The 12379-nt window shown below is 43.4% G+C and overlaps 3 protein-coding genes across 4 annotated transcripts; 2 read left to right on the top strand and 1 right to left on the bottom strand.

The window, feature by feature from the left end:
• Positions 1-274: 274 nt before the first annotated feature.
• On the top strand, positions 275-3363 carry Naa35 (N-alpha-acetyltransferase 35). Of its 2 annotated transcripts, XM_018104857.3 has the most exons (6): positions 275-437; positions 490-1041; positions 1098-1674; positions 1736-1917; positions 1979-3025; positions 3087-3363. In XM_018104857.3, exons 2-6 carry the CDS (start codon positions 589-591, stop codon positions 3225-3227), a joined length of 2400 nt encoding a protein of 799 aa, XP_017960346.1. In that variant the 5' UTR covers positions 275-437; positions 490-588; the 3' UTR covers positions 3228-3363. The 2 variants fall into 2 exon arrangements, with proteins under 2 accessions (XP_017960346.1, XP_089117936.1); XM_089261810.1 differs by lacking the exon at positions 275-437 and having other exon boundaries at positions 444-1041.
• On the bottom strand, positions 3254-4615 carry Zfrp8 (Zinc finger protein RP-8). Its single transcript, XM_018104865.3, has 3 exons — positions 4281-4615; positions 4135-4219; positions 3254-4072 (listed from the first exon to the last, which is right to left on the bottom strand). Exons 1-3 carry the CDS (start codon positions 4547-4549, stop codon positions 3368-3370), a joined length of 1059 nt encoding a protein of 352 aa, XP_017960354.1. The 5' UTR covers positions 4550-4615; the 3' UTR covers positions 3254-3367.
• Positions 4616-4684: 69 nt separating this feature from the next.
• On the top strand, positions 4685-12357 carry tamo (PUB and ZnF_RBZ domain-containing protein tamozhennic). Its single transcript, XM_018104855.3, has 5 exons — positions 4685-5140; positions 8566-8736; positions 8823-9022; positions 9097-10431; positions 10504-12357. The coding sequence occupies exons 2-5, from the start codon at positions 8607-8609 to the stop codon at positions 11293-11295; spliced, it is 2457 nt and encodes an 818-aa protein (XP_017960344.1). The 5' UTR covers positions 4685-5140; positions 8566-8606; the 3' UTR covers positions 11296-12357.
• Positions 12358-12379: the final 22 nt, after the last annotated feature.

Genomic DNA, 12379 nt, shown 5'->3' with positions numbered 1-12379 from the left:
TAATATAATATCAATAAGGATTATGCAATAATATGTATGCACATTATAGCGAATTAATTTAATAGCTGGAATATTTATATAGCATGCTTTTAGACAGTTTGTAAACGTTTATGTGCTTTGAATTTGAATCGAGTTTGGCGCCAAGTTATGGTGCTATTAAAAACATTTGATAACAGCTATGCATTTGATGTGCTCCTTATCAACACTGTCTTACACACTGAGAAAAATATTAGTAGCCGGGCACGACTGCGAAAAAGAGAAAATAGCATTCGAAATAGTGTTAGGGTGTTTACCTAATATATAAACACTTTAGTTGAAAGCACATTTTATTAGCATGCTTCTGGACTGTTTTCAATAGTTTTATTTATTTTTATATATTCTTTGAATTTGTAACGTGTTTGGCGCCAAGCAAACACAGTGCTGTTAAATGCGCATAGGTAAGTACCCCTTGCTCTGCACTGCGCTTTACAGCACTAACACAAATCTTAGATGCACGGCACGAAAAAAGTATTAGACGATTCATAACACAAGAAGTAGTAGCAATAAACAGAAGCAACAATTTGCCAAGCACCTGGGCGATAGAGGACAATGCACGGGACTTACGCCAGCGAGCAGCCAACAGATTTTCAGGCAGCGACTGCCGCAGCAGCAGCAGCTGCCGCAGCCGCCGCCTCTGCCTCTGTCTCCGCAATGCGAACAACAGCTGAGCAGCGAGACATGGAACGGGAGCAGAATAGCAACGATCCCGACGAATGGAGCATGAGTGAGTGTGGATTTGCTGACAGCGATGTACAACGTGCAATACGCGGCGGCAGCGCCGCCGAAGACATTACACAATATCCCATACATGGTTGGGTGGACGTGACTGATGAATTCCACGATGCGTGTTCCGAGCTATTGCCCGGCGAGCTAGCCCAGGATATGCTGTTCGGTTTATTTGAGGCTATGTCTGCGATAGAGATAATGGATCCGAAGATGGATGTGGGCATGGGCTTCGATAAATTTGATTTGCCTCCGCCTTCCTTTGAAGCTGCCGTAGCGGTGAGTGGAAAATGTCTGTGGAGGTATTCTTAGCATAGTGCTTCTCTATATTTCAGATGGGTGCTATTAAGCTGGACGGCTTGAAGCCCGCTGAGCTGATTGGCATTTTTGATGCGCTCTTTGCCTGCTTGGTCTCTTGGCTGGAGGGCAACTCAATGGATCAAGTGCTCTTCACCTGCCTCTATCTGCATGCCCCGTCACAGATTCAGGATAAGGCGCTGCGCGTCTTCTGTACCGCTGTGCGTAATCTCATCGTGGTCATTAAGAACATCATCATACTGGCTGCCGTTAACGAGGAAGAGGACTTTCAATTGTATGGCAATTCGGCGCTGCTGGCAGCGGAAAAAGCACAGCCCTCTACGATTGCCGGTCTATTGAAGGAGGTGGAGGATGAGCTGGTGCGCAAGTGCAAGCAACTGACGTCGACTGAGAATCAAAATCTGATGGCTGTGGTGCATCGATTGCGCTTCATGCGCCATTTATTTCAAGCCATCTACCAGGTGGAGCTGATGGCGGGCGCCGACAGTGCCGAGGAGGCAGTCAATGAGATTTATAAAAATCTCAATGTGGCTTCCGAGCTGCTGCCGCTCATCAAGCGCACCATCGATCGTGGCACGCAGCCCGTGGAGGGTTGTAAGTATCCGGGTCTCTATAACAGTGAATAGTGAGTGAAATTTCCTTAAAACACTTTCAGCTGAGGCACCCAATCCCATGGGCTTCTCGCCGCGCATACATGACAGAAGCCAACCGCCTACGTTTCCACGGAGCATCAAAATACGCGATCGTCCCGCCAGCTATCAGTTTCTGGAGGAGATGGTGGCGCGCTTTAAGTACGCCTGCAAAGTGATCAGGTACAAGGACTACTACTCAGCGCTGGTAACAACAATCAGGAGAGAGCTATTTGGGCATCTATATTCATTTGTTTATTTGCTTCTAGAACTTCTTTATCGAATACAGCCGTAAATCGGGACACTGCATTCTCTCACGCAGCGTGCTACAGAGCCTCTTCAACTCGAGCATCCTCTTGGCCCATGGCAAACAGTCAATGAAGCAATTCTTGAGGCATTCGGTGCAGGCATTTAATTCCCCTCCAGTACTGAACCCCAAGCACCCGGTGGCCAACGATCCCAAGGTGCAGCAGCATTTGGAAACCTTCTTTCGCTATTGCATCAACATGAAAACCTTCAATCAGTTTATTCGTCTTTGCGGCTTTAATCGTGCTCGACAGCGCGATAAGTTGGCGCACTTGATAGAGAACTTCGATCCGCTGCAGGTAGACGCGGCACGATTGGATTCGCTAATGAATCAGATGGCCAACGATCGTGCCATGGAGGGTAACGAGTCGCACGCAACGGCGCTGAAACATAGTACCCACTTCTCCACCTGGGTGCTCTACAACTGTTTCCGTGCAATGCTCATCTATTTGATGTCCGGCTTTGAGCTGGAGCTGTATGCCGTGCACGAGTTTCTCTACATCTATTGGTATCCCTATGAGTTCCTAATCGGATTTCTGGTTTCGGCCTTGACGCGCACCGAAAATATATTGCTAGCACAGGAGGAATATGCCGAGCATCAAAGCAGAATTCAATCGAATGGCGGCAACAGCGGTTCAGGCGGCAAGAATCGTAAAGCCGCAAAGCCCAAAAAGAACAAGAAGCAACAACGTCCCTATCGTCAGGAAATTGTCTACTATCACGCCTTGCTTAGCCTGTGCGGCGGCATGTACAAAGCGATGGGCGCTTTAACCAAAGACGGGCGCGTGCGTCTACCCATGTCAAAGTTTGACAATGAGGAGATACGCTACAATCGACGCTTCGCGCCCTTTATGCCGCTGACCAGTCCGCCGCCCGTTTCCTATGCTGAGTTCAAGAATATACGAGATCACATGATGCTCAACAGCGTCGAGGAGCTGTACAGCTTTGCGGCCAAGCACTTCGATCAGGCACGTAATGTACTGGAGAGCATACAGAATCCAGAGCAGGAGGTAAGAGCTGGAGTAGATTTCAACTATTTTATCTAATTGGGATCCTTATATTTCTTTATAGATTTTGGATCTGCTGCAAATAGCTCGCACAAATTTCGTCGTTATGAATGTGCTCGCCCGTGGTCATCAGAAGGAGGTGAAGCGTCAACCAGAGTTCGATTTCAGCAAGCATAGCTATTTTCCCATTATCAAACTAAAGTAGTCAGTGAGCATCGATTCGTAATCATATTAGTTGTCTTAGATCGTCGCCGTATTTCTTTTTCTTTTCTTACAATTTGTTTCGTCCTTTAAAAAAATAAAATTGGTTTGTATACATACAGCAGAGACTGTAACCCAAAGAGCTTAAGCCACTTCTTCTGCTGCTGCCGCTGGTCCCACTATATCCTGTTTAATTAGATGCTCTTCCACATAGCCGCTGATGGGACAACTGCTCGCACAGGTATATATGGCGAGGACGCCCCAGTCCAGGTTTTCGTCTTTGAGCAGCGTCAACATTTGTGGCATTAGCTGGAACTCGAATTGACGTGGACCACCGCATTGCGAGCAGTTGGGCAGCTCCTGCAGCTGGCTTTCAATCGTGTCTTTCACATTGGCTATCCACAGTGGTTCACCTTGACGTTTGTAGCGCACGATTTGCTCGGGCTCGGCTGCAATTCGTTTCTTAAAGCTTTGAAACGCTTTATCTTCCATTGCAGCAGCACTGCCAAAGTATTTGTCCAGCTCCTTTTCGCTTACATCGCGAAGCTCGCCCGTTTGACCTCTAGCTGAGAGCTCCTCGTACTCGGCCAGGCAAGCCTGCTCGTCCTTCACAGCTGATTCACTTGTTGATTCGCGCTCCATGACTATTTCGTATAGGGGAAATTCAATCTCTGAAAGCGGTGTAGAGGGATGTGCTGACTGTCCAGTGGCACAGCTCGGCTTGTGTTGTTTCCAGTGCGCCCGCTGATGGGAGCTGGAGCAGTAGTTGATGCTTTTGCACCGGCTGCAAGCAAGCGGAGCTAAGCAGCCACAAGCGGCGCAAAGTTTCCGTGAGCTGGCTATAGGCGGCTGCAAGCATGAGGATTATTTATAAGAATGGGTTAACATGAAGAAAGGTACTCTCCTCTCACCAAAGGTTGACCATCCTCCGAAGGCTCCTCCTCTGAGTAGAATTTATTCTTCAACGGCAGCTGTGAACGCAGCACTGTGAAATTTCTGGGCGGGCATAATAGAAAAATATTAATTCGTACATATTTTAGTATTTATCTATACATACTCAGCCTTGTTAGTCTGCTGGCATTCAGCATTCCTGCAGAGAAAAACGTAAATGGTGCGATGGAAATTATACTCATCATCGAAAGCCGCATAGAGTTGACAGAGAAATGCTTTTTGTGAGTGACACTGTTTACACTGCAGCTGTGCTATGCTTGGCATTGTGTCCAATTCTAGCCAAGCCGGTTGGCCGCCTAATTTGCTGGGAAAGTAGCGATTACTTAGCCACGCTGCGTTATTTGGCTCCTCGGCAAACCCCAGATCAAAATCCATCTCGTGTTTACGGTTTTAGCAGAGCGCGTGTTATTAATGCAGCCCTAGCTGCTTAGATATCGATTACTTAGCTGAAATTAATCGATAGTGTAAGTGCTGTGAGTTGGCATGAAATCAGTGCTGTTAAGCAACCAAGTTTAGTTTGCTGTGAAAATGACACGAACACAACGCAGCGCATAATAATAATAATAATAATACGAAATGTATGTGTGTGACAAAGTGTAAATTAAAGTTAATGGAAAATGCGTCAGTTAATAGATGCACGCTTTCGTTGTTGAAAGGAATAAGTGAATAGTGATCATTACAAGTCAAACGGAATCGATAAGTGTGCAGCTGGTGTTAAAACAATAACAACAAGCGGAAGCAATCCTCCGTTCATTCGTTGTTCGCGTTTCGCACGTCGTTTTGCTTTGCTCTGCTACTCTCGTGTGCTAAAAATAGACGTTTAACCACCCACGCCAAAAAACACGCACTTTATTCGGCAACCTTAGTGGGGCTTAGTGTGAGTTTAACTTCAACAGCGATGCAGATGCACAAAATTATTAAACAGGCCAACAACAACAATTACAATAACAACGATGAGGAATTTCTGTAAGTTTATTTCCGGTTATTTTTTCTGGTGTACGCTTTTCTGTGATGCTGTGAATGTGTGTGTGAGTATGTGTGCTTTGCTAAATTTAGTGCTGCAAGTGTTGGGCTGAAAATAAGAATTGGAGCACCCTGCCGTAGACTTTGCCGGCTACGAACTAACGGGTCATACACTGACACACACACTTTCACATACACATACGTATATTCACGCAATTTTTGTCACCTTGCCAAGAAAAGTGCTTTAAACTGTTGCGCCAAATGCTCGCAACAGTAAAATTGAAAGAAAAAATACTTTAATACAATTTATAAATGTGAGTAAAGCGAACACATATACACATGCATTTGCTTAGGTCAAATTGTCAAAATCCATAAATGACCAATAATTTGAGAGCTCTGAAGTGATTTGTAATTCCAATAGGAATGTTTTAAAATTTCACGCAAATACCAACAATATTAACCCTGAATGCTGTCAATGTCAATGTGTGGGTTGCTTATTAATGTTAATTTGCATTCGCATGTGAAATGCTGAGAAACAAGAAAAACAATATTGCTGTGTTGTTTACAGTTTACGGCGCAGTTAGAACTTCTGCTAGTTGTGTGTCTCCCACTCCTACTTTATTGAGAGTATACGGCGCGTAGTTTTTTTATTTACGCACATAAAGATCAGGCTGAGCTTGATTATAAGAGAAGTGGAGAGAAAGAGAGAGAAATTTACAGTTCGTGAGTTCCAAGCTTGCTAGCTGATCAATCCGTTGTTTGTGAGAGCGTGTATGCATGTGTATGTGTGTTTTTTCATTACATATTTTTGTTATTGTGCTCGTTTTGCACTTCATTTAGTTTTTATTGATTTTTTGCTTCGTTGTTCAGCACTGCTGCAGTCTTTGGGCTCTTTCTTATTGTTGGTGTCGTTTTGTGCAGCATTCACTTGGCTTTACAGTGTTACTTCAAAGGCTTTTGTTACCATCTTTGCTTCTGCAGTTGCTGTTAGCTGTTGCTCCTACTGCTGCTGCTACTGGTGCTGTTCTGTGTGCGTGCTTTCTTTCCACCTTTGACGATTGTTTGCGCTCACTCTATACCTCTCTCACTCGATCCTATACGCTCAAGCTTTGTACCGTTCACTTTCTACAGTTTTTCTCTTTTGTTGTTGTTGTTTACTTTTTACCCATCTCACGTTTCAAGCTGCAACCATTGCCCTTTCGCTGTCTCTTTCGCTCTTTGACGGCACTCGGCTTGGCCTCATAAAATATACAAATTAAAAGTTGCATTGTTTTCTTTTTTCTTGTTTTGTCTCAGCGACTTATTAAATGTGCAGCCAACTTTGACAGGCATTTTATCTGCCAATCAACTTTGTGGCTTCATTTAATTAAAAATGCGTTAAGTACAGTAGCAGTTCCCCAAGAAGCAAAAAAACCCTCTTGCTGCAGGACAGCTGCTGAAGCTAATAAGATTTCAGCAGGGCTTAAAAGCTCCAATGTATTTCGCAACTCCCAGTCTAGCCTTCACTCTTCATCTAGTCACGCTCTATTTCGTTCGCTTTAAATTGAATTTGTCACCGTGCAAATGCAGCGCCAACTTTTATGGTTCTTCAGCCGCCCCCTTTCCGCCCGTCGTCAGTTCAAGTCGACACCAGTCGCTGATTTGCAAATGAAATATGCAGATTGTTGTTGTTATTTTTTGCTACCGAGTGACTAATAAACTTTTAAAACCGTTATCAGCTATTCAAGCAGCTGTGCTAAGCTGAGCAGCTTTGTCTGTTGAAGCGCTTTTAGTGATACACACACCTGCAAATACCCTAGAAATTTAATTGTAAACCATATGACACATGACTGAATGCCTTTAGTAATTGAGAAACTTACTACATATATATTTATATTATTTTTTTTATTAGTAACAAATACATTGAACTTCTACTGCTCGAAAAAAAAATAAAATTATTCACATATAGGGATAATACAAAGCTTCATATAAATGTCATTAAACTCTCTAGAAATAACATTCAAAATCGTTTTAAACTTGAGTATTTCATTCATTTATTATTGCTAAAACAATATTGCAATATTCAGGTTTTTCAATGCTGTCAAAGCTGTGGAATTCCCTCCCCTCCTCCCCTCTTTTTTTCCGCTTCCCGATTTTGTTGCTGATGTGAATTATATTATACATATTCGCTAAGCTGTTTTGCTTGTATCCAAATCGGCATAAAATTATTTATTCATTGATTTACTCAGGCTAACCCAATTGCGAATTGCGGCTTCTTAGCTATATATATATACATATGTATATTTATATGTATGTGTATGTATAGAACAATTAAGCAAACGCTTTATTGATTTAGCAAGCTGTCGTTGGTGTTGTTGATATTGGGTTTGGTAAGCGAATCTAATCGTAGATTGCACATGCCGGTCCTCAGCTGTTTTCCCTCTGCTCGGTTTGCGGTGAGTAGTTGGGTGGTTGAGTGGTTGCTCGGTGGTGCTGGTAAAGTCTCTTGATAAGTATTAACTAACAGTCATTATCGATGTGGCTGCCATAGTCAAAGGCGGGCAACAGCTAGCAAACATGTTGCCATTGTTTACTCTATCAGCGTTCGTTGATATTGTTTTTGTTGTTGTACAATAAATATGGTTATATATATAAGTATATATGTACATATATATGAATGTATATCTATATATATACTATATTGTTGTATCTTGTTCTGATAGCTTGAACGTGCGTCATGCCGGATGGCGATTTTTGTTCTCTGTCCATACGTTTGCTAGTGATTCATATGCCAGAATCTGCATTTCGCCTGGGCCAATTGAAGTGGGGTCTCTGAATTGGGCTTTAGTCCAACAAGCATATACATATATACATATGTATATATATTTATAGAGATATACATATATAATGTGCAGTTGCTCGTAATTGTTAGCTGTTAAGAGCATTTGCTTTTAAAATCAATAAAAGTCTTGATTTGAAGATGCAGCCTTGAATTCATTTTTATGAACGGACGGTTAGGCAGAGAGGGGGCTATCAAAGTTACGTCATGACACTTGTAACGTGTGGAAGATTTATTCCAGATTTACTAAAACGAAATATATATGAAATTTCAGTTTTAACAAATCTGTCTGTATGTTTGTCTATCTGTCTGTCTGTCTGCTTTATTTACTTAGTTTTTAAATTCCATTTGATAACAGAAATCTTGTTGTGCTATGAGCAATATATATATTAGATTAGATTCCGACGATTCGCTCTTAAGCTAGATTTTAAATGCTTTAAGTTTTTACTTTGTTTTTTTAATAAATTATAAATTTCTGTTTTTAAAATTGTGCTTATATATATTCATATGGATATATATATATATTTTAGAGTATTACATATTCGTATACTTGTGTTCGTCACACATTTTCATTGTTTTCCCTTGGCTTTTCTCACTTTTTGGCTTGCAGGAGCATCCGTTGCATTGAATGAGTGTCCTTGGCGTTGCTGCATGTCACGCCACGCCACAATGTCCGATTTTGTGCCTGGCGATTTATGGGAAGAGATACTGAGCCGCCACTGGACGTTTCTTGAAACCGAGGAGAGCCCACAAAAATTGGAGCAACGAAAAAAGGTTGAGGGTGAGTAAATAAACAGTTGAGCCTTCTCTATAAAGAGAACAATTTCACTTTGCAGTATACTTAAATTGTGTTTATCGTTGGTATAGCTTGCCTGAAGGAGTGTCTTAGCCTGGTGCCGCATGATCGCAAGTTCTTTTTGCCGGAAACGGGGCATGTGCTTCGCAGAACAGTTCTCGAACTCCCTAATTTCACCGCACAGAATGGTATTGTTGGCTTCGAGGCCATCAGTCAATATGCCAACAACTTGTTCACCAAGCCCTGGCGCAAGGAATTTCGCACGCTCAAGGTAAGCCCATGCAGTATATATATATGAGTGTCAAGAGTTATCACATCTAATCGAGTTTCTCTTTCTCTTTGCAGACCTACTCCGGTTCGTATCAGCATGAGGTGGAAGCGAATTTGATCGATGCTGAACGCCTGTTCCTGGCCATGGGCTATCGTCGCGTTGCCGAGGACACGTTTGTGCTGGAGGGTCCCATTTGTCCCGACCAGGTGACAAATGTCAGTCGCGATGCAATGGCCGCCTATGTGGAGTGCCAGATAATGAAACACATTTATGCGGGACTGAGCGCCGAGGGTTTCAACTGCACTTGGCAGGATATCTTTCACTATCGGGAAAGACATGTGGGTGGCCCAACACAAACCATCAAGGAAATGGCCTATAGACTGCATGAGAAGCGGCTGCGCAAAGGGCAACAGCAACAGCAACAGCAGCAACTTAATACTGAGAATACCTACAGCAATATAGCGCCTAATCTCTGCGAGAACTGTTCGGCCGAGAAGCTGACTGCCCCGCCTGCTCCCTGTGCGCTGCATGGACCCAGCAATAGCAATACGAATAGCTGTGCCTTGCATGCGCCCATCCACCAACCAAACCCGCCCACGAATCTCAATTATATGTATCAACAGCCGCAGGGCGCCTTAATGACGCATTCGCGCAGCTTGGAGCACTATCAGGAGCCGCATGCGATGTTGCCGCATCGTCATTCGTTTGATCAACATCCCAAGGAGTGCGCTGCACTGCATCCGCAGCACGGACATTTATATGAGACGCCGTACGATTGCCTGGATGGGCTCAGTTTGGGCAGTAGCGCCTCGTATGCAGCTGTTGCTGGGGCCTACAATGCGCCGGGCAATCGCTATCCGCTGCCCTACAACATCTCCAGTCAGTTGAATGCGCCCTACGCCACGCCCCTGGATACCTATGCCAATGCGGAGCCGAGCAATGTTAATACGTATGCGAGCATAGCCAGCAAGCCAATGACATCGGTGCCCCATAGCTGTGGCTACCACGGTGGACCGCCCAGACATCAGCCAAGCACTGCTGCCGCATTGGCCGCCATGCAGCATAGGCAGAGCACATATCCGCCGGATCATTTGATTGACTTTGATGAGCGGGCGCAGCTGATGCAGCACGACTTCAATGATCCGCGACTCTATGACCGAAGAGGGCAGCGGGCGCAGACAGCTAAGCATGGCATATTGAGTAACGCCATGTATGCCCAGCCACGGGATGTCATGTCCATGGGCTATGCCGGGGGCTACGAGGTGCCAGCGTTGCTGCCAACCACGTTGCCCCAGCCGCCGGCACAGGACATGTATGTGTATGCCCGGCCCATACCTAAGAGTAGCCGGATACGCAGTCAGGCGGAGTCGGTCGACAAATCAACGGACAGACATCGGGAGCCAATGATGGTAAATGAAAATAGAAATCAAATACGAGCGCAAACATTTTTATTTTCGATTCTAACTTGTCTTCCGTTTCAGGATTCGCTGGACAATAATCGCAAAACAATGCACAAGGAATTAAGGGAACGCATGAGTCTGACCGCCGGCGCCGCAGATGGGCGTCAGCATGTGCGGGAGCGGGATCTGCAAGTCTCCGATGGCACCACCAGCTACGAATCGCCCAGCATGGATGACTTTACGGTTCTCAGCAACGCATCATCGCCGCCGTTGATGCCTAAGGTTCAAGAGGGCGTTGGCAGCTTTGAGTCCTGGAATTATGTGTTCAAGAATCTTGAACGTTCTGGCTACTCCAAGGATTTGGGTGATCGTGAGGATTTGCTTGTGCAGAGTTTGGATTTGGATTCGCTCACTTTGGCCAATGGCGGTGGTGGTGGTGGTGGATCTTCCGATAAGCGACGCACCACCGACACACACACACAAGCAGCCGCCGCGGGGCCAGTGGAGAAATCACGCACGCTGGAGAAGAAGCGTGAGCCGCGTGTTGTCCAAGCGGCGGCACCTGCGCCAGCGGCGAACAGCAGCACGCCAGGCGTCAAGAAAATCAAATCCGCTTTAAAGACAGCCACCATAGACAATCGGCCAGGTGGTAGCACCCGCAGCGGACGGAACAGTGCAACAGGCGCTGTGGCCAAGCATCCGCCGCCTGTGTCAACGCAGCTGATTGTGACCAGTCCCAATGAGTGGAGCTGTCGCTTCTGCACGTTTTTAAATCCGGACACCAAACGCATCTGCGAGATGTGCTGTCGCAGTAAGGACTTTAATCTGGAGGCGGCTGCGAGCGTGTCTCATGCATCCTCGACCTGTGTCTAAGCTATACAACAATATGAATATGTATATATATCCGTTATATATATTTATATATGTATATGTATGAAAACTGTACACCACGCAAGTGATATATGGAAGGAGTTTTGGATATATACAACTACATATAAAACTTATATATTTTTTATACGAAATTCGTCATTGCAAAACTGTGTGCATGTTTATAGAAAGTTCTCTAGTCTTATAGCAACTACGTTTTCAATCACAATCCCTAGCATTTTGTACATATATACATGCATACAAACTAAATACATTACACATATGTTATCTATATATAAGTAATATTATGAACATTATTATTATCGATTACAATTTTAGGTTCTCGATTAGACTTGTGTACACATGCTTTAATTAGATTGTAGATTTGTTTCCATTTGTTGTGGGCGTCGCGGTTTTTGTTGCAAATGATGTGCCTACACCTGGTATAAGACGTATGTGTGTGTGAGTGTGAATGTGAGTGTGTATTTAATACTAACTAAATATAAGTAGTTATGGGATAGAGGTGCGTGAGAGTGTGTCTGAATGAACCTTAGAAAAAAAAACTTGGTAAATTTTGTGGTTTATGCCAAATTACATTTATTATATACAACAATTATATATATATATATATATAATTATATATATATATATATATTGGGAAAGCAAAGTATATTTATTATGCGTATATATATATATTTATTGTATAATAGACTAACTTTTCATAAATACCTTTACTAATTATACAATATAATCAATTCAACTTGAACGAGCTAAACCAATATGGAAAAATCCGCAAAAATGAAATTACAAGTAGTACTGAAAACGTTTTAAACTTCTATTTTATTAGCAGCTCCTTGAAAATAAATAAATAAATATTATATGCAATAAGAGTGAGAGACAGAAACTATACACAAGTGTATATATATATATGTATAACACCACAAAATCTTTGGTTTTTGCCCACCCAACGCCCAACGCAATACAAATACAAGAATAAATTTAATTTGTTTGTTAATTGTTGCTAAGAACAAAAAATGTTAAATAAACCTTTAAGCAAAACATAATAAATATCATATTTTTTTATAAAAGC

The sequence above is a fragment of the Drosophila navojoa genome, chromosome 5 (assembly GCF_054131105.1).
Source record: "Drosophila navojoa isolate 15081-1374.11 chromosome 5, UAZ_NAV_1.0, whole genome shotgun sequence".
Classification (NCBI taxonomy): Eukaryota; Metazoa; Arthropoda; class Insecta; order Diptera; family Drosophilidae; genus Drosophila; species Drosophila navojoa.
This window is presented reverse-complemented; position numbering and strand designations above follow the sequence as displayed.